The sequence below is a fragment of the Cibotium barometz genome, chromosome 41 (assembly GCF_041138505.1).
Source record: "Cibotium barometz isolate CiBa-2024 chromosome 41, ASM4113850v1, whole genome shotgun sequence".
Taxonomy (NCBI): domain Eukaryota; kingdom Viridiplantae; phylum Streptophyta; class Polypodiopsida; order Cyatheales; family Cibotiaceae; genus Cibotium; species Cibotium barometz.
Window position 1 is genome coordinate 23,452,300 of NC_141086.1, and position 27,983 is coordinate 23,480,282.

Consider the following 27,983-nt stretch of genomic DNA (forward strand, 5'->3'; position numbering starts at 1 on the left):
ATTTTCAGCATTCATACATAGCTTAGAACAGTCCCAAACAGTCCATACCTCAGCCTCAAATTTGCAGCCTTCCCTCATTCCATTGGGAAGAGTGCATAGGCTCGAGATCGGTCATTATTGGTTCTTCTACAACCGTGTACAATTCAGCCTAACTCTTGGTCCTCCAAAATCTTGCGTTTGGCTTATCTTCAGTCCAAAGTCATTCTCTTCAAAGTAATAAAGCAAATACTATTCCGATAACGGGATAGAGGGCCCTTCAATGGGTAATTCGGGACCCCATATGGTGTACAGTTTCTCTCCCTCTCTCTAAATCTCTTAAAGTTTGAAGTTATAAAAGCGGATTGCTGAACTTGCAAAACTTAGGATACAGAAGGCGGTGTGAGACTTGTGTGACAGAATCCTTAATTACGACTACTTCTACTACATGTTACAAAGGGTGACCCCTTATAGGATGAGGATTGTTATGTCAGAATATGCAGCGGAGATGATGACCAAATCTGGGAACACAAGAGCAAAAGCAAAAAACGCAGGCAGAAAAACAGCACAAGAGAGAGACAGATGTAGGCGTGTAACTCTGCTCTATATACACAAGAAGATCCTGAGAAATGATACAAATAAGGCATGGGGGCTGGGGTCCTATATATATCCCCCTAGAGGGCAGTCGGCCAGCATCAGGAGTGCCCACGACTGATAAAAAAGGACCCACGACTGATAAATGCAGTCGGCCAGCAAAACAGGTGCCCACGACTAATCAAATCCAGTCGACCAGCAGCCCTGAAGCCCACGACTGAAGTAGATCCAGTCGGCCAGCAATAGGGTGCTCCTGGCATCACCTGGCAGCCCTCCCAAGCCTCAGAAAAATGGAAAAAAATAGGGGAAAAATACGGAGAGTGGGGAAAAATGGGAAAACACCTCATAAGGGCGGGCACACCACAACAAAGGCCCTGGTGTATAAAACTAGACAGGAGATGACTTCTAACACCCCCTCTCAGCTCCTGGCTGTGTGACCAACCACTGGGAGCTGGGGTGCCGCCTGAGCAAATCCTGAGAGCGACTTCGTGAAGAGGTCCACCGTACTGTCCTCCGTCGAACAGAACTCTAGCAAGATGTCATCAGCAACAATCTGTTCACGAACAAAGTGCCTCTGGATGACCATGAGTTCCTCCAATGGAAGCCCAAACCTGCAATGAAACCTCCTACTGCTGCTCCGTAAAACTACTCCTGGGCCTGAAGTAGATCCCCTCGTGTCCGGATCTCCTCCCCAAACTGAGTCACTCCAACCGTGGAGTCGGACTCCATCCAACAATCCCCCTCCTGTGTACAAGAGTCCATGATCCTTCGCATGCCGCAGAAACCACAGGAAACGCAATCCTGCCTCCCAAAGAGACATCCGCAACCAAGAGCTCAACTGCCTCATCAGGAAGCTCCCGTCCAATCCGGTGTCCATCAACCAAATCAATGAACCATACAGCTTCTGAGTCACAGAGACATCACACTGCTCACAAGGATCAACACCTGTTACGGTGCACAAGCAAGTCCTGGAAACCTAATGAAACCTGTCAACCACCCCCTCTGAATCCGGAACCACAAAGCCTGGAGAAACCACCTCCTTCTGCAAGTAATCACCTGTCACCTGCCTGGCTTTCCGAAAGGTCCCCGTGGAAAGAACATCCTCAACTACTGGAGGTTCTATGTCCCGAACACGACGAGACATCAGAGCATAAGTGACCTGTTCAGCTTCCTCTGACTCACGAACACAAGAACTACCAACCTCAGTACTGGAAAGTTCCCGCCAACTGCTGCCATCTACTGGCAAGCTATCCACCACCTGGTCTCGGAAAGCTCGCACCTGCAGCAGCGTATCCACACTTGAGTAGCCATTACCAAACTGCCACTCATCACAATCCTGAGGACCTCGGAGAGAGAGTGTTGAAAGCCTGTAAAGTCCATTCTCCACTCCGCCTTCCCAAACCACTTGGCCTGTTGCTTTGTCCCGGAGAGCAACAAAATGCTCATCAAACTCCACCCGTACGCCAGTCTTGCAAACCTGATGCACTGACAACAGATGAAAACCAAGTGCCGGAACATACAACACTTGGGAGGAATGCTTCCCCCCTCTGCCATCGGGAACTATCTCCATCCTGCCCTCACTGTGAACTGGGATAGTGGACGTATCCCCAGTAAGAATATGACCAGAAAGCCTGCAGAGATCCTGTAAACCGGAACGGGAAGGAGTCATGTGCCTCGAAGCACCACTATCGAGAATCCACTCCCGAGTATCCGTTGCGGAGAGTCCTCCAATCTCCTCCCTGCCTGAAGAAAATAAAGCATCTGTGTCCATCACCTCCAGGTGCACAAAAGCCGGAGTCTTCATGATTGCTGAGGAGTCTTCACCCTTCTCGGTCTTCCGCTTGGGACACTGCCTCCAATAGTGGCCTTTCTCGCCACAATCATTACAGGTCCTCTCTGCCTTCAGTTTCTCGCGGTCAGCGTCGGACTTCTTTTCAGAAGACTTCTCCGATGAAGCCTTCCCTTTGCCCGAATTACGGCCTTTCGACCGTTGGCCAGTAAAGGCCTCCGAACCTCCACCCTGAGGAGGGTTCGTGAATCGTTCCTCCTGGTCTAGGACCATGGGCACAAGCTCCTCCCACGTGATGGTGCTGAGCCTGCCACTGGTAATCAACGACGAGTAAAACACTGAGTACGAAGAGGGCAAGTGTGACAGCAACGTTATGGCCATGTCCTCTGACGATATCTCCTTCCCAGCCTGAAGAACTTCCTGTTGAAGAGCCTGCAGCTTGTTAATATGCTCCCGCATCGTCGATGACTTTGCAGGGCTCATAACCCGCATCTGTACTTCCAAGAAAATCCTCTTCATGGGCGATACCCTGTTATAAAGTGAGACCAAATGCTGCCATATACCTCTGGCCAGCGTCATGTGCTTGACATGATTGATTACCTGCGGTGTGCAGTTGAGGAAAATAAACGAACGGACCCTGGCGTTGACGCGATCCCACATCTGCGTCTGGGCCTCCCGGTCCTTTCGGGTTGACGGTAACTCCCCTTCCTCTACTTCCGGCCGTGGAACACCAACAACGACGAAATCGGCGAGATCGCAGGACTCCAAAACGGATTCCATCATCACCTTCCATATGCCGTAGTTGCTCCCGTCCAACTGACGGTCCACCGGAACGTGGGGAGAGTCGGAATCTTCACGTGTCTCTCGGCCATCTCAAACAGATCTGCCATAGTGGGGATGTACTCTGAAAAGGGTGGGTGGGTGGGAACAAAGAAGAACTAAAACCTGCAAGTGGCTGTCCAGCAAATCAGCCCGCCTTCCTCTTGCACCTTCTCTTCCCGATCAGCCCAAAACAGTCCACCAATCAGCCACAAAACAGTCCCCCTCTTGCTCACAAATCCCAAGACCTATCTAGAGCCTAGGCTCTGATACCATGTCAGAATATGCAGCGGAGATGATGACCAAATCTGGGAACACGAGCAAAAGCAAAAAACGCAGGCAAAAAAACAGCACGAGAGAGACAGATGTAGGCGTGTAACTCTGCTCTATATACACAAGAAGATCCCGAGAAATGATACAAATAAGGCATGGGGGCTGGGGTCCTATATATATCCCCCTAGAGGGCAGTCGGCCAGCATCAGGAGTGCCCACGACTGATAAAAAAGGACCCACGACTGATAAATGCAGTCGGCCAGCAAAATAGGTGCCCACGACTGATCAAATCCAGTCGGCCAGCAGCCCTCGGCCAGCAGCCCTGAAGCCCACGACTGAAGTAGATCCAGTCGGCCAGCAATAGGGTGCTCCTGGCATCACCTGGCAGCCCTCCCAAGCCTCAGAAAAATGGGAAAAAATAGGGGAAAAATACGGAGAGTGGGGAAAAATGGGAAAACACCTCATAAGGGCGGGCACACCCACAACAAAGGCCCTGGTGTATAAAACTAGACAGGAGATGACTTCTAACATGTTACAAGACTCAATCTAACCTATCTTCATAAGGTTTTTTTTTTTTAATCACAACCATAAAGATCCATATTACAAGATAGAAATTATGAAAATTGTAGAACTTTGGCAATCATAGTAATGGGTTTTGATACACAATTTTTCAGCGAGGGTTTATCTTGTTTTCCTTTTTTATTTTATTTTTTGTTGCTAGACTCACAAGAGTTTACTGTGTGAAAATACCTAAATTGGTATTATTTCCAGTCCAAAAGGTTTTTTATTTAGCCATTTTTCAGGTCTTGCTGCTGGCCGACTTCTTTCCTTGGCCGACCAGCAGCCCAAACCTCATATAAATAAGCGCATCATACATCTGCAAAGTAACACAACACAAGACAACTTGATCTGCTGTCGGCGCTCCATCTCATCAAGCCATATACTCTGCTGCTGCCGGCGCTTGGTTCATAGCAAACCTTTCAGCACGGTGTCTTGTTGGCAGCGCCCAGATCAACCACATCTTATACGACCTGCTGCTGCTGCCGGCATCTGCTCTACTTCAGCGTTTCTACATCAGCTCCATCATCTACTCTGCATCAGCGTTTTCTTCTACAGTTCATGGGACAGCAGCCCTCTCTGCTACAGTAGAGTATTTCAGCGTTTCTACATCAGCTTCATCATCTGCTCTACTTCAGCGTTTCTACATCTGCTCTACATCAGCGTTTTCTTATGCAGCTCATGGGACAACAGCCCTCTCCGCTCCAATAGAGTACTTCAGCGTTTACTACCTCAGGATCATGGTCCTCTCCGCCCTCATCAATAGATTATTTCAGCGTTTCTACATCAGCTTCACCATCCGCTCTACTTCAGCGTTTCTACATCAGCTTCATCATCTGCTCTACATCAGCGTTTTCTTCTGCAGGTCATGGGACAGCAGCCCTCTTTGCTACAGTGTTTACTCTGCTACACTAGAGTATTTCAGCGTTTCTACATCAGCTTCATCATCTGCTCTACTTCAGCATTTCTACATCAGCTTCATCATCTGCTCTACATCAGCATTTTCTTCTGCAGCTCATGGGACAGCAGAGTGCTACGGTGGAGTATTTCAGCAATTCTACATCAGCTTCATCATCTGCTCTACTTCAACGTTTCTATATCAGCTTCATCATCTACTCTGCATTAGTGTTTTCTTCTACAGCTCATGGGACACCACCCTCTCTGCTACAGTAGAGTACTTCAGTGTTTACTACCTCAGGATCATGGTCCTCTCTACCCTCATCCATCATAACGGGGACAGCAGCCCTCTCTGCTCATTCACCTCATCAGGACCACAACCCTCTCTACTTATTACTTCGGAACAGCAGCCTACCATCTGCTTTGGATTGCGGCCTTCTCCACCCTCAGCATCAGCACGGGACAGCATCCCTCTCTGCTCCTTCAGAGTCTCACACCGAGCTCTTGTACTGGATTTCATCATATATACACTCACTCATTTCATGATGTGTTGATTTGCTTTGATCTCTTGACCAAGGCGCAAGTGTCCTTGTTGAGATGGTCAACTAGTCACTACCAAGCAAAAAAAGGAATGCCCAAAAAAAAAGTTTCATACAAAAAATGCAAAAAAATATAAGTTAAGAATATACATGAAAATATGTATTTAGGCCATGGCCAAGGCTGAAGCGTCCTTCTCAAGATGGTCGACCAATCATCGGCACGCAGGAAAGGATGTGCGCGTGCAAGTCGAGTCGCAAGCAACAAGAAAAAATGCGCTTCACAAATGCATATGTATGAAACTGGCATGTAAGGTTTTTGGGCCTTAAAAATTTTAGGTGAATAAAAAACGAGTTTCATATCCTGAAACGTTTCATAAACGTTTCGGTCGGTTTCATATGATTTGAAACGGGTTTCGTTGCTACTATGGGGAAATCCAAGCACTGGAGAAGAAACTGTAGAAGGAGCAACGGGAGAGAAATCTCCTGAAGCCATGTTCTCTGACAAGAAATCTTCTCTTAAGAAAGGGGCTGAATAAAAAAGCAAGAAATCCCCCTCTCAAGTTGTGCACAGCAAGAAGAAAGGGAGGGAGGGTGAGAAACTAAAAGGAGAGGAAGAAGGAAGATCTCTCCAAGGTGTAGATCCATGTCCTCAGCACCTAGAAGAGGGCTTCAACAATCAGAAAAATCAACAATCTTTGCTGAAAATTCACAAATACAACAGTCCCAAGCGTCAAATGAAGAAAACGCAGCAATCTTGAGGAAGCCTCTCCTCCTAGAAGAAAACGCAGCACCTTCCACACTGAAATCTGTAGAAAACGCAACAAACTGTCGAAGCCTCTGCTCCAAAATAGAAAACGCAGCTCTCTTTTGCTCACAGGTCAGTGTTTTTCTCTAATACCATGAAAGAAAGTGAAGCAAATAGAAAACACAGATGTAGGCCCAGGTACAAGACTTGTAAATGCTCGAAACTGATGTTTATTTTTGAAAACTGAGCATGAGGGAAGCCTATAGGTGTTGTACAATGGTAAGAAGCAAAAGCAACTGCTAATGACCTCAACAAGATGCAAAAGAATGAGATAAAATGGGGGAAAGGGGTTCAGCCTTTATATACTCCCCATGATAGCTGGTCGGCCAGCTGTAGCAGGCCGACACCATCACAATAGCATAAAAATGATATAAAAGCATAAAAAATAGGAAAAAATACCTAAATAAATATGTACATGCAGGGCCTCGTAAATGGCCTATACATGCATGAAAATGCTGCAGTAGACCATCTGCAGTATACCACCTCGGTCATTCGGAGATCCATTGTCATCAACTCTTCCGAAGACCGAGTCAAGTTCGTATGTCCTTTGAGTACTTATGTTCATAATTCTACCTAGGTGTCTTCTTCTGTAGCACAAGTTCAACGTATGGTACCATCAACTACCCTCGATCCCTCGAATTATGTGTGATAGAATGTGCAGCGGAAGAAGGGAAACTGGAAACACATTGTCACTATTTGGGCATTCTCTGCGCTTCAGGCCTATGGACGAGTTCTGTAGGATGGACTGGCATCTTATGGTTGGGGACTTATGTCTACACCGAGAGCCAGTAGGCTGGATATATGGGTTGGGATTGTGTATCTGCGCCCAAATCCAGAGTGTGGTACCACGGACTACAAGCTAAATGAATAGGGAGACTGTTCAATGCATCCTTGCATAACATGTTTGCAAGTTAAAAATCCTGTCTTTGCATGAACTATTTGATTGTATGCAAGATTTGTTTGTGTAGTTCACATGTAGGGGACGCCCTCTTGTGAACCGTGCGAGTGAAACTGTATTCTGACCTCGTTTGTGGGCTGTAGACAGGTGGTAAGTACACCACTTTACTCTTTTATGAGTTAAAGCAATGTATTCTTTGTTTTGCAGGTCCACACTTTAATAAGTGTGTCCGCCCAAGTTATAAGTGAGATTGGGCGTCCACACTTCATTAAAGCTCGGGCGGACAAACTATAAGTAAGAATAGACTAGAATTCCCTTCCGGTCGGCTAGGCGAGTGTCCAGGCACCCTTCCCACTAAATTTGTGTGGAAAAGGGATGGTTATGGACTGGGTGGCAGTATGAGGACCTGCCACCATGCTATTACTCATTTTGAAAATTACCTCTCTCTACACTCTCTCTCTAGAAATAGGCGCCCCCCTTCAAGAGAGCCTATTTTTGTTATTCTCTCTAACTTTTTGCTTGGTGAGAGTGCTGATTTTCATTCCCTCTTGCTCCCAGCTCCAATGGAAAGCTTGAAGATTCTTCCTTTCACAGTTAAGCCTCCAGTTTCTCACCTTTTCACTCTATCTCTCTCTTCTAAATGAATATGGAGTCTCCTAACCATTCTACCGCCCCCAAATTCTGCTGAAACCCTAATTTTCAGAAACCCTAATTCTGCAGAAACCCTAATTTCAGAAACCCTAATTTTGGAGGAAACCATACCAAGCTGTGCCCCTTACTCATAGGCATCTAAAGAGCCCAAAATGCCCAATTTTGGACTCATATAACCTGCTTAAAACCCTAAAAAATCAGAAACCCTAATTTCAGCCGGAAGTGGAAAACGGTCACATTCAAGCTGTAGTTCGTCCGCACGGAGGTGGAGCTCGACATTGATCGTCCAATACTTGGTAAGAGCATTTTGCAAGCAATTTTCAATTTGAGATTCGAATGCTTTGTCAGTATGGTCTCCTATGTCTCGGTCCTGGCACACACATGTGTATGTGTATGGATGCCAGTGGAGCATAGCTGCGTTTGACAAGCTTCAAGGAATCAAGGAACGAAGCTACTCTCAAGTGAAGCTATGGATTCCATCGTCTACGACAAATTTGTTTGCAATGCTGTTTTCATGATCATGGATGCACTTGAACAGTTTGGCATGTGAATGCCCGTGAGGCTTGTAACAGTTTTCCTTGATAATAAAATCTATTACAAGGGGGGTCGGCCCTTTCCGGCCCTAGTGCAGTGTGCAAAAATAAAATTCAGCTTCTTACTCTATTGTGTTGCGCCATTTAAAATTGTTTAATTATGTTAATAGCTTAAGTGTTTGCCAAGATTGTGCTCAACCCCGATCGGGGGAATCTCATTGGTATCAGAGCCTAGGATCTTCCTCCTTTCTGTGTGGAAGACGGTCCTAATCTAGCTTACACTAGCTGTTAGCATTCTTAAGCATTATGGCGAGCCAAACAGGTACTTCACGGGATGTAAATCCAAGGAAGAGTACATATGTGAAGCCAAGAGGAGACAATGTGCATGATGATACTCAAATGCATGAACAATACACTGCTGAAAATGTTTTTCTTGGGTCACATGATGGTATTGCACATGCCGGACAGCCATCTTATGTTAGAAGGGAAGGAAATGCAACTCATGTATATATGGGACAGCCATCCCGAGGTAAGGAGAAGGCTATACAGAGTGATGCACATGATGCTATGCAGGCTGAAATTGCAGATCTCAAAAGGCAATTATGTATGATGCAAAAACAACTCAAGGATATGCATGAAGACTCACAGTCAAGGCATGTATCTCGTGTGTCAAAGCATTCTCCTTTTGTGAATGATGCATTGGAAAATGTTGCCATGGAATTGGGGGTTCAACCAAGAGATATGGCTGTCTCTTACCTCATGGGACAAGGTGATGTAGTTACTCGAAAGGAAGGAGGGCTTAGGTTTAAAAAGCCTCCTCTTATGAATCAACATGCAGCTGAAACATCAAAGCTTAAATCTATTGTGCGACAGGAAAGAGAAGAGGCGTCTGCTACCTCTCATCATGCCTCTACCGCACATGTTTCTCCTCCCCACAGGTCATCTATTAAAGCTCATGAAAGTCTTCTCAAGGAACCGACTCATAAATCAGCCCCTCCTCATGATGGAATTGAGCGATATGTTCCTACTAATGAAGCAAATAAGCAACCAATCGAGAGAGATGAAGAGGAAACGCATCAACATAAGAAGAAGAAGACTAAAGAGTTTACTGCAGGTGACAAAACAGTTAAGTTTGAGTATTTTCATGGAGAATATGATTCTACCAAAGCTCTATCTTTTATCTCCCAATTTGAAATTGCTTTTCATGAGGGAGAATTTTCAGAATCATCAAAACTCAGACATGTGGGCATGTACATGAAAGGCACTACTGCTCATTGGTGGTTGGCCGAGAAGCTTTCCGGCAACACCATTTCTACATGGGCTGAATTCAAACAAAAGTTTTATGATCAATTTTTGCCTCCAAATTTTACTCAGGATATATGCAGGAAGTGGGACAGGTTGGAGCAAAAAGAAGGGCAATCCATTACCTCTTACGTCTCCAAATTTTGGGAGGTATTAATGGAAGTGTTACCCTTCATGACCGTTACTGAAGAAGAAAAGAAGAGGAAATTTGAGTCAGGATTGCAACCCATCTTCCAAAGAGGACTACAAATCTATCCAAACCAAACTCTTCGTCAACTCATAAACTCGGTCTTGGCTTCCGAAGAGCTTAATGTCAAATGGGTGCAATCTAGAATTGACCAAAGCTTGGGCAAGGGTAAGGAGAAAGCTGGTTTTAATGTGCAAAAGGGTGGACAGCCCTTTAGAAGAGATTTCAAAGCCATGCACAAAGCTGAAAATTCAGATTTGAAGGATGTAAAGCCCCCTCAAAGAGCTGAAAATGCAAAAGAAAAGAAACCGTGGCAGAAAAAGGGTGTTTATGGCTTGACTCCTCAACAAAGGGTACAATACATTCGTGAAGGCAAATGCTTTAGATGTGGTAGTAAAGATCACATCTCTCCACAATGCCCTAACAAGAATAAGAAGCCAGAAGAGCCTAAAGTGCATGTCAACATGGTATATGATGTACAGGGCAACACGGGACTTGCAAACATGCATAGAATGGTATGCAAAGCATGGGGACAACTAAAAGACCAGCCAGCTTTATTCATGTTTGATGACTGCTCCACTGACAACTTCATCTCCACTGATATGGCTGCTGCCTTGGGGATTGAAGTAGGTGACATGGGACCCGAAATTCATGCATGTTCAGCTTTTCTGGAAAAAGATGTGAAGGTTACACCCCTTATTGGAAAGCTGCGAATGCATATCCAAGGATACCTCGACCACGAGAACTTTCTCGTTGCCCCTCTTAGTGGATGTGATGTATTACTGGGAAAACCTTGGCATGCACGCCTTGAGCCTACCAAGAATTACAAGACCAACAAAATCACTTTTATGTATAAAGGTAGAGAGCATCATTTAGATGCAGGTGTGTCGGGTGATACTATCCCCGTTGTATCTCATATACAAATCAATAAAGCAATGAAAAAGAGTGTTTCTTCGTACTTGGTTTTTGTACGTGATAATGTGGAACACAGTAATGTACATGTGGACACTCTTACTAAAGAGAGGCTGAAATTTTTAAGCGAATTCGGGGATTGTTTTGCTGACTCTTTACCTAATGTAATGCCTCCTTCACGGCCAGAAGATCACCGCATTGAATTAGTTCCAGGGAATTCACCTCCAAATAGGCCAGCATATCGTGTTAGTGCTTGCCAACAAGAAGAGATTATGAAACAAGTGGGTGAACTACTTGAGAAAGGCTTGGTGCGGCCTAGTTCTTCGCCATTTTGTTCACCCGTTCTTCTTGTACAAAAGAAAGACGGTTCATTCCGTATGTGTGTGGATTACAGGGCATTAAATAAGATTACCATCAAGAATCGGTTTCCCATACCGAGGATTGATGATATCTTGGACAAGCTGGATGGATCATCTTGTTTTAGTCGCATTGATCTTAAAAGCGGCTATCATCAAGTGCGAGTGATGCCACAGGATGTACATAAGACAGCATTTCGCACTTCTTTTGGTCTCTATGAGTATTTGGTTATGCCATTCGGTCTTACAAATGCCCCGGCTACTTTCAATCGCATGATGGACCGAATTTTCAGAAATCATAGAACTTTTACAGGTGTGTTCTTTGATGACATTCTTGTATTCTCCAAGAATGAGGAGGATCACAAAAAGCACTTAAGAGTGGTCTTTGAAGAACTAAGGCAGCATAAGCTTATGATCAACGCCAAAAAGAGTGAATTTTTCCTTTCAGAGATTCACTACTTGGGACACATAGTATCAAAGGATGGTGTACGAATGGATCCTGCAAAGATCCAAACCATCAAAGATTGGCCAGAACTTAAATCTATTCATGAAGTCCGAAGCTTTCTTGGTCTATGTTCATATTACAGGAGATTTATCTTTCACTTTGCAATGATTGCTTCGCCATTGCATGAACTCACCAAGAAACGTCCTATGTTTAAATGGACAGAGGTAGAGATTAATGCTTTCAATAAGCTCAAAAATGCCATTATCACAGGGCCAGTCTTAATCATTCCAGACTTGCAAAAGCCATTTGTGGTAGAATGTGATGCTTGTGGCAATTGCATTGGAGCCGTCTTAAATCAAGAAGAACATGCCATTGCATTTGAAAGCAGGAGATTGCAAAATGCTGAACTTACTCTTGATGTTTATCAGAAGGAATTATTGGCCGTCATTCATGCTCTCACAGTATGGAAACATTACTTATTGGGAGCTGAATTTGTTGTCAAAACTGATCACCAAAGTTTGCGGTACTTTCTTACGCAAACTAAACTCTCTGAGAAACAAATGAGAATGGCCAATTTTCTCTCAATGTTTCATTTTTAGATTTTGCATACTCCTGGCAAGAAAAATGTGGTAGCAGATGCATTGTCCAGAAAACCATATGTGGCTGCAATTTCGGTTGCTTCTCATCAAGACTTGTCTACTATGCGAGAAATGTACCATTTGGATGCTGATTTTTCAGATTTATGGGCTGATTTAATGACTGGTCATACACATGCTTCTTATGTGGTCAAAGATGGTTATATCATGAAGGATAACTGCTTATGTGTGGTTTCAAACATGAGACAAAAAGTTTTGGATGAATGTCATGCACCACCTTATGCAGGGCATAGAGGGATACTCCCTACTACTCAAATGATTGAGAGATACTTCTTTTGGCCAGGTATGAGGAAAGATATAGAAGCCTATGTACGTGCATGTGTCACCTGCCAAAAGGTAAAATTTGATAGGCAAAAGACTCCTGGTTTGCTTCAGCCTTTGCCTATTCCGGACCAGCCATGGGAAAGCATTGCAATGGATTTTATTATGGATTTGCCCCGCACCCCAAATGGCAATGATGCAATATGGACAATTGTGGACAGGTTTAGTAAACAAGCACATTTTCTACCTGTCAAAAAGACCATAAAACCAGAACATATGGTCAAAATTTTTGTGTCACAGGTATTTAAACACCATGGTATGCCCAAATCAATTGTGGGAGACAGGGATCCCCGAACAACAAGCCTCTTTTGGAGAGCTCTTTTTGATAACATGGGCACAAAGCTGAATTTTTCTTCAGCTTATCATCCTCAAACGGATGGACAAAGTGAAGCTGCAAATTCAGCTGTGTTGGATTTGCTTAAATGCTATGTGACAGATCAGAAATCTTCTTGGGAAAAGTATCTACCGCTTGTAGAATTTGCATACAATAATACGGTACATGCTTCTACAGGCAAGGCCCCATTTGAGATCATTTATGGCAAAGTGGTATTGCCACCTATCTTACGCACAAAAGATGAGATATTTGCTGCTGATGACTTTGTCAGGGACCTTGATATTGCCTTTTCACAAGTTCGGACAGCCATTGCACGCTCTCAAGCAAAGCATAAGAAAGCTGCCGACAAGCATAGAAGGCAATTGGACATTAAAGAGAATGACTTGGTATTGCTAAAATTTGAGAAAGCTAGACTCAGGAAGAGGTCTGGCAAGGAGAGAGCATGCCCAAAACTCTACCAGGTATTATGGACCCTTCAAGGTGATCAAGAAGATCAATGATGTGGCTTTTCGACTTGCTTTACCGGATCATTGGAAGATTCATAATGCATTCCATGTGAGCCTCTTGCGCAAATATGTGGGACCGGAACCTTTGGAACCGGTTATGGAAGATCCACCAGAGGTGGAAGAGCTGGAAGAGGTATTGCAGCCAGAGCAAATTGTGTTTCATAAGGAGCGAAAGTTTGCAGGTGGCAAACTCCAGAGGCGCTACCTTGTGAAATTCAAGAACTATTCTCCTATGGATGCAAAATGGATGGATGAAACATACTTCCAGGAGTATCCGCAGCTCCTCCAAGCATATTTGGAAGCATTTCAGTTGCGGTCAACTGTTTAGAAGCAGGGGAGGATGTCACTATTTGGGCATTCTCTGCGCTTCAGGCCTATGGACGAGTTCTGTAGGATGGACTGGCATCTTATGGTTGGGGACTTATGTCTACACCGAGAGCCAGTAGGCTGGATATATGGGTTGGGATTGTGTATCTGCGCCCAAATCCAGAGTGTGGTACCACGGACTACAAGCTAAATGAATAGGGAGACTGTTCAATGCATCCTTGCATAACATGTTTGCAAGTTAAAAATCCTGTCTTTGCATGAACTATTTGATTGTATGCAAGATTTGTTTGTGTAGTTCACATGTAGGGGACGCCCTCTTGTGAACCGTGCGAGTGAAACTGTATTCTGACCTCGTTTGTGGGCTGTAGACAGGTGGTAAGTACACCACTTTACTCTTTTATGAGTTAAAGCAATGTATTCTTTGTTTTGCAGGTCCACACTTTAATAAGTGTGTCCGCCCAAGTTATAAGTGAGATTGGGCGTCCACACTTCATTAAAGCTCGGGCGGACAAACTATAAGTAAGAATAGACTAGAATTCCCTTCCGGTCGGCTAGGCGAGTGTCCAGGCACCCTTCCCACTAAATTTGTGTGGAAAAGGGATGGTTATGGACTGGGTGGCAGTATGAGGACCTGCCACCATGCTATTACTCATTTTGAAAATTACCTCTCTCTACACTCTCTCTCTAGAAATAGGCGCCCCCCTTCAAGAGAGCCTATTTTTGTTATTCTCTCTAACTTTTTGCTTGGTGAGAGTGCTGATTTTCATTCCCTCTTGCTCCCAGCTCCAATGGAAAGCTTGAAGATTCTTCCTTTCACAGTTAAGCCTCCAGTTTCTCACCTTTTCACTCTATCTCTCTCTTCTAAATGAATATGGAGTCTCCTAACCATTCTACCGCCCCCAAATTCTGCTGAAACCCTAATTTTCAGAAACCCTAATTCTGCAGAAACCCTAATTTCAGAAACCCTAATTTTGGAGGAAACCATACCAAGCTGTGCCCCTTACTCATAGGCATCTAAAGAGCCCAAAATGCCCAATTTTGGACTCATATAACCTGCTTAAAACCCTAAAAAATCAGAAACCCTAATTTCAGCCGGAAGTGGAAAACGGTCACATTCAAGCTGTAGTTCGTCCGCACGGAGGTGGAGCTCGACATTGATCGTCCAATACTTGGTAAGAGCATTTTGCAAGCAATTTTCAATTTGAGATTCGAATGCTTTGTCAGTATGGTCTCCTATGTCTCGGTCCTGGCACACACATGTGTATGTGTATGGATGCCAGTGGAGCATAGCTGCGTTTGACAAGCTTCAAGGAATCAAGGAACGAAGCTACTCTCAAGTGAAGCTATGGATTCCATCGTCTACGACAAATTTGTTTGCAATGCTGTTTTCATGATCATGGATGCACTTGAACAGTTTGGCATGTGAATGCCCGTGAGGCTTGTAACAGTTTTCCTTGATAATAAAATCTATTACAAGGGGGGTCGGCCCTTTCCGGCCCTAGTGCAGTGTGCAAAAATAAAATTCAGCTTCTTACTCTATTGTGTTGCGCCATTTAAAATTGTTTAATTATGTTAATAGCTTAAGTGTTTGCCAAGATTGTGCTCAACCCCGATCGGGGGAATCTCACACATGAGACAGAGTGAGAGAGAGAGATGGAGAGGAAACACAAGTGAGAACCTTCTCTCAATATCATCACCAAAACATGTCCCGAGCAAGAGGGGAGAACCTCGTATGTGAGGGACTGCAGCTAGACAAGCTAGGCAAGCAATAAGATATGAGGGAGGCATGCCGGCTATATATACACCTACATGAAGGCAGCCAACTAGAGCTAAAGTACCTCCACGACTAGGAAAAATACCCAAGACCATAAATGGGGAATAAATATGGGTAAAATATATGTGAGGGGTGACCAGTCCCTCTGACTAACATGGTCAGTCCTAGAGGCTAAAATAGGACACAAAATAGAAAGCCAGCAAGTAGGGGATAATGTCTAACACCCCCTCTCAGCACCGGATGCTGAGCAAACTCCAAGAAGCCAAAGACGCCGTCCTCGATCAAAGATGAACAACTGTAGAAACAGGTACCAAGAAAGCACTACAAGCAATCTCCTCAGCAACTCAGCTACAAAAGCAACAGAACAAGCTGCTAGGTACACCGCTCCTCTAGAAGAAAACAACCAAGTAGGTTGCGACGTGTTGGTCCAAATAATGGTTCCAAACCCGTGTAAGAACACTCCCCGAAGTCGAATGTCGTGTATCCAACCTAGAGAAGGTATGAAAAACCTCATGACCAACCAAGATCAGATCCTGTATAAAATCAATCCTGGGAGAAGCAAATTGTTCCTCACTGGAAGCCTCAAAAGAAATAGAGTCAATCTGCTCCAACTCTGTACAAAGAGTAGCCAAATGCTGTATAAAAGCATCCTCTGAAAAGGTCGGCATCGCAAGATGTAAAGACTCTATAGAAAAGATGGGGTCCATCTCCTCAAACTCCATAACATGAGTTCCCCAATGCTGTACATAAGTACACGCCACTGAGATGGGCATCGCAAGATGAAAGGACTCCACATCCCCCTCTGAAAAAAGATAAGGACTGATACAAGCCCAACCTGATTCTGATCCAAATCCAAAAAACTTTGGAAGTACCACTGTGCCCTAGGCACGGTTAGCAACCACAGATCCAAAACATCCCACCGGGTTCAAAAAAGCATCCTCCAAAACAACAAGCCTGCAGAACTGGCAGGGGGAGGGGCATCCTCAGAAGCATCACAAAGAGATGCAGAGATAGACTCCTCACAATGAGGAAGGGAAGCAGGAAAATAAACTACAGTGGTAACAAAGTCCTCAAAAGTATCACAGATAACAGAAGACTGTTCCATAAGTAGAATCAGCAACAAATAGATGATCCATGTGAAGGGCTGCACACCTGAGGCTGAGAAAAGAAGGCGGTGGACTGTTCTAAGCTATGTTAAAATGCTGTAAATGCTTATGAATGATAGAATACCTTTACCAAATGACTGGTGTAAGCACTCTGCATCTTGCATAATATGCATACATATGCCTGTGCATCATTTAGAACATCCCCAAAGCCTTAGGGAATTTACTGGGATTTATCTGGTATTTTTTCCATATTTATTAGTATTTATTTATCATTATTTGCATTATTGGGCATTTATAAATATTAACTTTATTAAATGACCAACCTCCAGTTAGTATAAATAGGCTTGCCTAGAGCCTCTTTTCCTCATTCAGTCTTCATTGTGCTAAGAGCTCTCCTCCTTCTTGCTTTCAGCCCAAGACTAATCCAGCCCTAGAGCCCATAAGCTTTCTTCTCCAGCCCCTTGAGAACCATAGCTTCATCCCAGCCCTAGGCGCCTGCCTTCAGCCTCATTCAGCCCTGAATTCAGCATCAGTTCAGGCCCACAGTTCAGCATAGATCAACGCCAGCAATCAGCAATCTTCTCTGCGTTTTTGCACAGCCGTACAGCAGTCCATCTGCGTTTCTGTTCCAGCCGTACAGCAGCCCTGCAGCCTCTGTTTGCTCATGCGTTTCAGTCCTCAGCCCTCTCTACAGTTCAGCGTTTCTGTCCACAGCAGATTCCAGCCCTGAAGGTTCAGTCTACAGCAGTTTCCAGCCCTGAAACAGTTGTTTGCATCAGTGTCCAGCCTTCTGTGCATCATCCACACATTCAGCAGTCATCTGGTGAAGGTAACACAGCATTCATATGTGTTTTCAGCATTCTAACAGTGTGTAGAACAGTCCACCTTCTTCTTCTTTGAGCCTCAGGTGTGCAGCCCTTCCTCATGCCCTTGGGAAGAGTGCATAGGCTCGAGATCAAGTCATTGAGGTGTTTCTACAGCAGTGTACAGATCAGCCGCTCTCCGATCCTCCGAGATCTTGCGTTCGGCTTATCTACAGTCCAAAGTCATTCTCTCTAAAGTAATAAAGCAAATACTATCTCGTTATCGGGATAGGGGGCCCTTCAGTGGGTAATTCGGGACCCAATCTGGTGTACAGTTCTCATATCTCTCTCTCTCATCTCTTTAAAGTTTGAAGTATTAAAGTGGATTGCTAAACTCACGAAACTCAGGATACAGAAGACGGTGTGAGCATTTGTGTGACAGGATCTCCCAATACAAAGACTTCCGCTGCATATCACATGGAGCAAGAGCTTCGCTTATATGCTGAGCGAGCAGGTTTACGCTCATCAAGGCAGGCAGGTAGGCTTCAGGAGAGCTTTCTCTACCACTGACCATGTATTCACTTTGAGATGTATGATTGATCAAGCCAGAGTGAGGAAGAGAAAGCTCTATTGCTGCTTTGTGGATTTCCGCAAGACATTTGACACAGTACCACAAGAGAGGCTCTTTCAGCGCCTGCAGTCTCTTGGCATACCCGCAGATATGACATGGGACATCTATGCATTATATGAGCAGGCTTTTGGGCGAGTCAGATGTCCAAGAGGTATGTCCAAGACTATTGCTAGCACCATTGGTGTGAAGCAAGGATGCCCACTTCCCCAACGCTATTTGGGTTATACATTGATGAGGTGGCTGACTTCATTACACGGGGAGGCAGAGATGGAGTTGATTTAGCAGGTACCTCAGTACATATTATGCTTTATGCTGATGATATTGTATTAGTGTCTGAGTCTCCAGGAGGTCTACAGCAGCATCTACATGCACTCCATGATTTCTGCACACAGAGGGGTCTTAATGTGAACCTTGGGAAAACCAAGGTTATGGTCTTTCATACATCGAGACAAGGCAGGAGTCAGCTAGCGAACTCCACGACTGCATACAGCAAGTCGGCCAGCAGTAAAATACTCCACGCTTGCTAATGGGCAGTCGGCCAGCCACACGACTGCTGCTGAATGGACAGTCGGCCAGCCACCAGAAGCTCCTGCCAACATCTGGCATCCATCCACACCACCAAAAAATGGGGAAAAATAGGGAAAAAAATACGGGGAGTGAGGAAAAATGATAAAACACCTCATAAGGGCGGGCACACCCACAACAAAGGCCCTGGTGTATAAAAGTAGACAGGAGATGATGTTTCCGTTTCCTTGTTTTGAGCCGTTGCCGTTTCCAGAGGCCGGCCGTTGTTGCCGTTTCTGTTTCATGCAACTATGCTTGCAACATACCTGCCATGAGATGCATCCGAAGCATGAGTAGCACTAGAGTACCCTCTAGAATTGGGCAAGTCTTCACGCCTTGCTTGGCTGTCCATAGTGTCGAGTGTGCTATTTACGCAGTGTCCAAGCCCACAAGATTGTTTCCCCATTGAGTAGAGGGAAACAACCGTGCTCTGATACCAATGTAATTCACCTCGTTAGATGTGAGCACGTATTGGGCACCGTCTCGTAAACAACAATCACTTAAACATTTAATGAAATGGAAACAATACAAGACTAAGACAATGCTGAAAATGAAAATTGCTTAATGACAATACATTGGGGCCGGAAGTTCGGAACCCGGGCTGATCCTCCCCCTACTCTAAAGTAACAGTCTAAGGGCTGCTCGCAAGCCTTACGCCCATGGACATCCCGCAGGACCCACGACTGATGGTAAAACATGAGCATATGAAAGCATTCAATGCATCCAAACACTACATCCACTAAGTACTTCCCACATATGTCTCATGGCCATCCCGCAGGAGTCACACCAGTGGTGCATCCATGAACATAAGCACTTGATGTATCATGTATCATACCAATATACATGCAGCACACGACACAATCCAGCACATGACACAATCCAGAGTATTACCCAATGTATTCTCAATGGTACCAGGATCCAATGGCACCAGAATACAATAATACCACAAAAAGTGTATGCATACATGCACAAATAGAGTTCAATCCATATATGAACCAAACCAACTCTAGGACTGCTCGCAAGACTTATGCTGTCCATAGAGTTATCCATAGTTGCAGTTATAGTTCAAGGTGCGGCCGACTGTGAACCATACTCAACCATCATCTCATGTGTCTAGAACACAAGATCATAGAAGTCCCATAAGCAGATGTACTGTCAGCCTCAGTACCTTCGGGTGAATACAAAGATGTCACCAAGCGACTCCTAGATAACAACTGAGCCTGTCTGTAACAAGGGAGCGGAGGTGCTACCCCCCTCTTGAGCATCAGGCAATGCTCCAGACCTATGCTCTGCTGAACCTGAATGAGCCGTAACAAGAGTCGACTCCAACTCAAAGGCATCAAGATAAAGCTGCAAATCCTGAGGTGAATCTACTAAGTCACCCTCCTCCATCCACTTCGCATCCATCAGTGAACAGTTCTTGAACTTCACAAGATAGCGACGGCAAACTTTACCTTGTACCTTTCTTTCCTTATGTGCCAGTATCTGCTCGGGAATAAGAACCTCATCAAGTTCCTTCGCTTCCGTCTGAGCCTCATCTGATACATCCTCAGGCACCCAAAACCTGCTTGCACTCCACCCAAGTGGTAAGCACTCTGTCATCCCAACAAAATGAAAAAGTACTGAACTAAAAAGCTGAATCTTGGTGTGCAATAAGTACAGTGAGTGGGGGAGGGGATGGAGCTCTACTACTAGGAGAATGCAAAGCTATATGCATGGAGTATACAATCATGATATGCAACCTAGCTAGCTCCATCCTGTACCATACTGGGGGAATAAAATGGTATACATCAATGAAGGGGGTGTCCACAGCTCCCTGAAGAACATGCCTGGGTCTGCTATGAATCGAGCCAGTCGTTCCGCACCCTCTCTGTGAAACTGAGCTATGATATATGTCATCTCTCTCTGGTATAGGCGTGGTGTCCGAAAGCCAGGTGTCCTCTGTCTCTCCTCTCTGGAGAGTAATTCCCTGCCGTGTAGGGGCTGGGAGTGGGATGGATCTCTGAAAAAATGTAGTAATCTGTGTCTGTCATCCTCCCTCTGGAGCTGTCTGAGCCTGTAATGATGTCTCTCTGTGACGCTGTATGTCTAGAATGAATCTCCCCAGTATGCGCTGGTCTGCTGCCTCAAAGATCTGGCGTAGGGAATGTGGCTCTCTGAATAAAATGGGATATCTCTCTCTGATGGCTGTATATGCTCTACATCTACATACATAATGCTCCTCACTCTCCACCTCCTCTCTGCACAATCTGCATACCCTCTCCTCTCGGTGGATCCGTGCTGCTCTGCCAGTCTCGATCTCCAATCGATGTAATGAAACTCTAAGCTGACCGATAGCCACTTGGGAGCCGTGTGGTAAAAAGTCCTCCATGTATCTAGGCCTCTCTATAAATCCATCATCAGTGATACTCATAAAGTGATCTTTGTAGTATAGCATCTTCGGTGGAAGAGGCTGTGTAGGCGATATCCATGTCTCTCGTGTATAGAGCTGCCATAGGTCCTGTCTCAATACTCTGTTCCTCTCACTATGAGAGAGACGGATATGTGGTGCATCCCTGTCATACTGGAATGGTGGTAGATGATCCATGTCTAGGCCATGCTGTGAGAACCAATGTGTGACTTGTGCATACCATGATCCTCTGTCTCCTGCCTCAGCCAGCTGTCTAGATGCCTCAAAAGCTCTGTATGACAATCTATCCTGTGGCATCTCTCTAAATCTGTCTAGTAGGCATATAGTCTGGAATATGGCCTCTACCATCATAGGAGGCGTAGCAAACTCTGCTCGGGTAATGTCATGAGGTACTGAGTTTGCTGCGTATCATGTGTGCCATCATGAGGGCCTGTGGTCTCTGTATCTGTGTCCACCAATGGGTAGCAAGGCCTGGCGCCCATACCGCTGCTCCATACATCAGTGCCGGTGTGACTAATGTGTCAAATAGCCACCCTTCGTCTGGGGCTCCTGAAAATGCGCCTGGTGGCATTGTCTCTCTAGCATAGCCAATGCTGCATATCCCCGTGTCAATCTAGCTTTGGCTGTTGAACCCATGGTGAAGCGTGTGGCTGCTGCTGCAGAGAAGGTAACCCCTAGGTACACGTATGATGTCACCACCTCCACCTGGCGTCCTGCGAGAGTGAATGTTAGTGGGCTGATTGGGAAGAGAAGGTGCAAGAGGAAGGCAGGCTAAGGTGCTGGACAGCCACTTGCAGGTTTTACACATTTTTTTTCCCCACCCACCCACCCTTTCAGTTTACTCCCCGCGATGGCTGATTTACTAGAGATGGCTGAGAAGCACGTGAAGATTCCAACTCCCCACGTTCCCAGTAAACCATCAGTTGGACAGGTCCAATTACGGCATCTTGAAGGTCATGATGGAGTCTGTGCTGGAGTCATGTGACCTTGCTGATTTCATCATCATCGGGGTTCCACGGCCGGAAGCAGAGGAAGGGGAGTTACTATTGATGAGCAAGGAAGCACATGACGCTGGCGAGAGGTATATGGGAGCACTTGGCTTCTCTTTATAACAGGGTATCACCCATGAAACGGATCTCCTTGGAAGTGCAGATGCGGGTTATGAACCCTGCAAAGTCCTCAACGATGCGGGAACACATTAACAAGCTGCAGGCCCTTCAGCAGGAAGTCCTACAAGCTGGGAAAGAGACATCATCTGAAGACATGGCCATCACTTTGCTGTCCCACTTGCCCGCTCAGTATTCTGCTTTCTATTCCTCGTTGATTACGAGTGGCAGGCTCAGCACCATTACCTGGGAGGAGCTTGTGCCAATGGTCTTGGACCAAGAGGAACGTTTCACGAACCCTCCTCACAGCGGCGGTTCGGAGGCCTTAACTCGCCAACAGTCGAAAGGCCGGAATAACAATAAGGGCAAAGGGAAGGCTTCACCGGAGAAGTCTTCTGAGAAGAAGCCTGACTCAGAACGAGAGAAGCTGAAGGCCGAAAGAAAGGCCACTATTGGAGGAAGTGCCCTAAGTGGACAGGAAAGAGTGCTGATTCCTCAGCCTCAGCTGCAAAGACTCCGGCATTTGTGCACTTAGAGATGATGGACTCCGAGCTTCATCATCTTCGAGCGAGGAGACAGTTGGCTTCACCGCAAAGGATACCCGGGAATGGATTCTTGACAGTGGTGCTTCCAGGCACATGACTCCATCTCGTGACTTCTTTCTGGATCTGAAACGGCAGTCAGGTCGCATCTTTATTGGCGACAACTCCGCTATTCCGATACATAGTGAGGGCCGTATGGAGATTATTCCCGACGGCAAGGGAGGCAAGCATGCTTCCCGTGTTCTTTATGTCCCTGCTCTGGGTTTTCATCTTCTGTCAGTGCATGAAGTATGCAAGACTGGCTTTCGGGTGGAATTTGAGGAGCATTCAGTTGCTCTAAGGGACCGTGAGACTGGCCAGGTTGTTTAGGAAGGCGGTGTGGAGAATGGTATCTACAAGCTCTCTGCACTCTCCTCATTGACAGGTTCTCAGGTCGGAGATTTGTGGCACTTTCGTTTTGGCCACTTAAATGTGGATGCATTGAGGCAAGCTTTCCGAGACCAGATGGTGGTTGGCTTGCCAGATGTTGGTAGTAGGCAAGGGCGTTGCAATTCTTGCATACGTGGTAAGCAACACAAGAAATCCTTTCCGAAGCACGCTTCGAAACCATTGGAGTTGATTCACACTGATTTGTGTGGACCTCAGCAAACACCATCTTTGGGAGAATCTCTCTACTTTATGCTGCTTGTTGATGATCGTACCAGATTCACGTGGGTCTACTTTCTTTTCCAAAAGGACCAAGCTTTTGCTCGGTTCAAGGATTGGCACGTGATGGTGGAGAAAGAGTCTGGATTTCAGGTCAAGACTCTCAGGGCTGATAAAGGAGGTAAATTCTCCTCGACTGTATTTCTCAGATTTTGTGCAGATCATGGCATCAAAAGGGAACTGGCCAATACAGGATCGCCTTCGGAGAATGGAGTTGTCGAACGCAAGAACAGGACTGTGGTGGAGATGGCGAGGACTATGCTGGAGCATCGTGATCTTCCTCGTCCACTTTGTGGCAACGGCTGTCCATACCCTCAACCGATCTCCGACGACTTCAGTACCCCATACGACTCCATTTGAGGCATACTTTGGCAGGAAACCTGATGTCTCGCACTTCCATGTCTTTGGGAGTGACGCATATGTACATATTCCGAAGAAGCAGAGGGGGAAGCTTGACTCCAAGTCCCGCAAGCTTGTATTTGTGGGGTATAATTCTCTTTCCAAGGGATACAGATTGTATGATCCAGGCAGGAACGAGACTGTTGTCAGCCGAGATGTGGTCTTTGACGAGATTGTTGTCAGCCGAGATGTGGTCTTTGACGAGCATGTTCCAGTACTAAGGAGCCGCCACTTCTTGGAGATCCAGAGGAGTCTGATGACGATTCCCAGACCATCATTCCAGTTGATCAACCTCAGTCACTACAGGAGGTTGAGCCCGCAGCTGGAGTAGAGCCCCCGCGACCACTGGAGGCTCCACGATCTGTTCAAGTACCTAGGTGGTTGATAGACACCCTTTGGGAGTCAGGTGTCTCGGAGCTACCCTCCGAGTGGACCACAGAGGACGGCCCTCGAAGATCACATAGAGTCGGAGATAAAAGCAATACAGCGGAACTTCTTCAGGTGAACTAAGCTTTGATGTCTCGTATTATGCGGGACAAGGAGCCCACTTCCATAAAGGAAGCCCTTTCACAGGATACTTGGAGGAAAGCCATACAGGTGGAACTTGATGCCATCGAGAAGAACAACACTTGGGAGTTGGTACCGAGGCCGTCAAAGCGGTCAGTCATTGGTGTCAAATGGATCTTTAAGACCAAATATGCGTCTGATGGGTCGGTGGACAAACACAAAGCCAGACTTGTGGGATTTCAGAGATCGGTTGCAGATCCAAACTTGTATCTCTTTCGGAAACGCGGCATCATCCTTTATGTGGATGATCTCATTCTCACTGGCGGTCATGTGGAGCACATTAGAGTGACGAAGGCTACCTTGTCAAAGGAGTTTGAGATTACCGACTTAGGCTTACTCCACTTCTTTTTGGGATTGGAGATCTGGCAGACCCAGAGGGGGTTTTTCGTCTCTCAGCAGCGGTATGTTCATGAGTTGCTTGAGGCCTTTGGGATGGAGAACTGCAAGCCTATTACTTCGCCGATGGACCCGAACACAAAGTTAACCGTTACTGATCCTTGTGAGCCAATTGATGCCTCATAGTACCGGAAGTTGGTTGGTTCATTGATCTGGTTGCTGAACACCAGATTGGACTTGAGCTTCTCCGTGGAGCTGTTGAGCTCTTTCATGCAGACGCCATTGAAGTCTCATTGGGACGCAGGATTGCGGATCTTGCGGTATCTGCAGAGTACGAAGGATCTAGGACTCTTTAACACAGGAGGGATGGAGTCAGGCTCCAAGGTTGGAGTGACTCAGATTGGGGAGGAGATCCAGACATGAGGAGATCTACTTCAGGATTCAGTTTTACCCTCGGCTCAGGAGCAGTTTCTTGGAGCAGCAAGAGGCAGCCAACTATTTCCCTCTCTTCGACAGAGGCAGAGTATCGGGCTGCTTGTGGTGCTGCTTGTGAGGTTGTGTGGCTGCGGAGACTGCTAGGCGAGATTGAGTTTCCACGGAAGGAGCCCACAATCATCCAATGCGATAACCAGAGTTGTATAGCTATTGCTCGGAACCCGGTCTTCCATGCCTGGACCAAGCACATAGAGATACAGTATCACTTTGTACGTGAGAAGATCTTGGCTGGTGACATCTTGCTACTTTATTGTTCGACGGAGGACAATGGGGCGGACCTCTTCACGAAGTCTCTACCTCAGGCTACGCTCAGGTGGCAATCCAGCTCCCTTGGGTTGGTTTCACAGCCAAGAGCTGAGAGGGGGTGTTAGAAGTCATCTCCTGTCTACTTTTATACACTAGGGCCTTTGTTGTGGGTGTGCCCGCCCTTATGAGGTGTTTTATCATTTTTCCTCACTCCCTGTATTTTTTCCCCTATTTTTTTCCATTTTTTGGTGGTGTGGATGGATGCCAGATGTTGGCAGGAGCTTCTAGTGGCTGGCCGACTGTCCATTCAGCAGTCATGTGGCTGGCCGACTGCCCATCAGCAAGCGTGGAGTATTTTACTGCTGGCCGACTTGCTGTATGCAGTCGTGGAGTTCTCTACTGCTGGCCGACTGCTTCATGCAGTCGAGGAGGGCCACCAGCGCTGGCCGACTGCATGCATGGGGCATATAAATAGGCCCCATGCCCCCCACCACTTTCTCATTCAGTTATTTGCGGGATCTTGTGTATAGAGAAGAGTTTACACACCTATCTCTCTGTGTTTCTTGTGCTGTCTATTTTCTGCATTCTACTTGCTCTTGTCAACCCAAGTTTGGTTATCATTTCCGCTGCATATTCTGACAAATCCCAACATGGTATTGGAGGGACAGCGGTCCAAAGGTAAAGAGAAGGTGCATGAAGAGGAGCCCAATCCATTGAGGGCTAAATTGGAACATGTGAAGCAGCAATTGCAAGCAAGAGATGAGGAGCTAAAGCTTTTGCATGAGAGCCTGCATGTTCACAAGCTTATCGAGGCCACCAAAGCTGAATCCATGGTGGACCGTACATTCGACTCCATGGCAAGGGAGTTGGGTGTGAAGCCAAGGGAATTGGCCCTCACATACCTCCTACAGAAAGGAGATGTAATGGAAGGCGACTCCGGTGTCTTACAATTCAAGAAACCCCCTCGCATAGAGCTTGATGGTGCTCTCTCTCACAGAATGAGCCTTCTGTGACTTCTCGCCATGCTTCTTCACCACATGACACGAGGGATGAGAGACATGCCTATGCCAGAGAGGGTGGACAGCCAGGTGGATATGCATATGCATATGCATATGCAGGGAACGCATCACATGCAAGACATGGTACATTGCCTACAGAATTGGCCCATGGAGAAACCACACATGGACTGAGATTTTCTTGTTGTGCAGGTGATGCACATGATGACAATTCAGCTCGTGGTACTGATACCAAAGAGTATTCCCGTGCGCATGGTGATGCAAGGAGAGATGTATCTATGCATACAGGTAGGCCACCGTTGTCAAGGCCACCAACTCCGAGAGCACATGCCCGGTGTCTCGAGTTGCACATGAGCCCCATGTTGCAAGGTTTGCCCCCGTTGGATAGGGGGAAAAGAAAGCATGATGATGATGAGCACCATGGCAAGAAGCTCAAGGAATTCAAAGAAGGTGACAAGTCGGTCCAATTTGAGTCATATTGTGGGGAGTATGATGCTTCCAAGGTCATGGCTTTTATTGACCAATTTGATATTGCCTTCAATGATGAGGACTTACCACCTATCCTAATTCAACCATTGCATCGTGCATAAAATAGATCATGTTGTATGTTGAGCAACCCACCATTCGTGCAATTTCCATTCCATATGGGCAACCCCAAAACAGGACCCCATGGAATGATGGCCTGCATTCCATATGCTTCGTGTAGCCCAATCAACAAAGCAAGTGGCATCACACACACACAAAAAGAGGCCACATGTACATCAGTACGATGGACCCCGAGATGGATATGCCCAGAGGCACAGCAATGCGTTCAAAGAAGATGTGGCACGATGGCTAGGTGCAGGTTTACGGCAGGCTCAACCATGACAAGGCCAGCACTGAACCAATCAACGACTAGGTGCAGGTTTATGGGGGTAAAGAGAAGGGCCAGCACTGATCTACTCAAATGCAGGCCGCTTCCTTTCCAAAAACATAACCGGTCTGCTGAAAACATAAACCCTAGCTTCTCAAACTCATTCCTAAAGCATAAGCTAATTCAAAAAAAAAATGATTGGGTTGGCGTACCTGAAAGGGGGACCTTCCGCACCTTTCTTAAGCGTGGCATAGAGGCGCTCTGGAATTTGAATACAGAGAGAAGTGAGGAAAACGAACTCCATGGGGTGCACGTGTGTGTGTGTGGGGGGGGGGGCGCAGGGGGGGGGGGGTGTCTGTGCGAGAGAGAGAGAGAGAGAGATAGACTTACTTTGGCACAGAGGCTCTGTGAGGGCCGGTGAAGGGTTGAAGGGGTGTAGCGCAGCCATGGCTGGGGAGCAGTTAGCATCGCTCTAGGCCGAGAGATACTATTGGTTTTTGAAGGGGTTAACCTTACAATGGTTTTTGAAGGGATTAACCCCACTATTGGTTTTTGCAAGGGTTAACCTTACAATGGTTTTTGAAGGGCTTAACCTTACACACACACACACACACACACAAGGTTTTTGTGTGCATAAGAAATTCGGGCGTCCTATGTTAAGATTAGGATCCCGGTTCTGCCCGTTAGTAAGGGTCAAGTGAAATTTTAATCTCATAATAGCCTTTAATTACTCAGTCGTAGGTGTAACCTAT

The 27,983-nt window shown here is 46.1% G+C and overlaps 1 protein-coding gene across 4 annotated transcripts in view; it reads right to left on the reverse strand.

Moving 5' to 3' along the window:
- CYTC6A (Cytochrome c) overlaps nt 1–27,742 on the reverse strand; it is a 35,198-nt gene extending 7,456 nt beyond the window's left edge. For 2 of the 4 annotated variants that reach the window (XM_086780140.1, XM_086780139.1), the window contains exons 1-2: nt 27,622–27,742; nt 27,444–27,492 (exon numbers count right to left, since the gene is read on the reverse strand). In XM_086780140.1, coding sequence (XP_086636266.1) covers nt 27,444–27,492; nt 27,622–27,679 — 107 coding nt within the window. In that variant the 5' untranslated portion in view covers nt 27,680–27,742. The remainder of the gene's footprint in view (nt 1–27,443; nt 27,493–27,621) is intronic. The other 2 variants (XM_086780138.1, XM_086780137.1) reach the window with 1 other exon arrangement.
- Between the last annotated feature and the right edge of the window lie 241 nt (nt 27,743–27,983).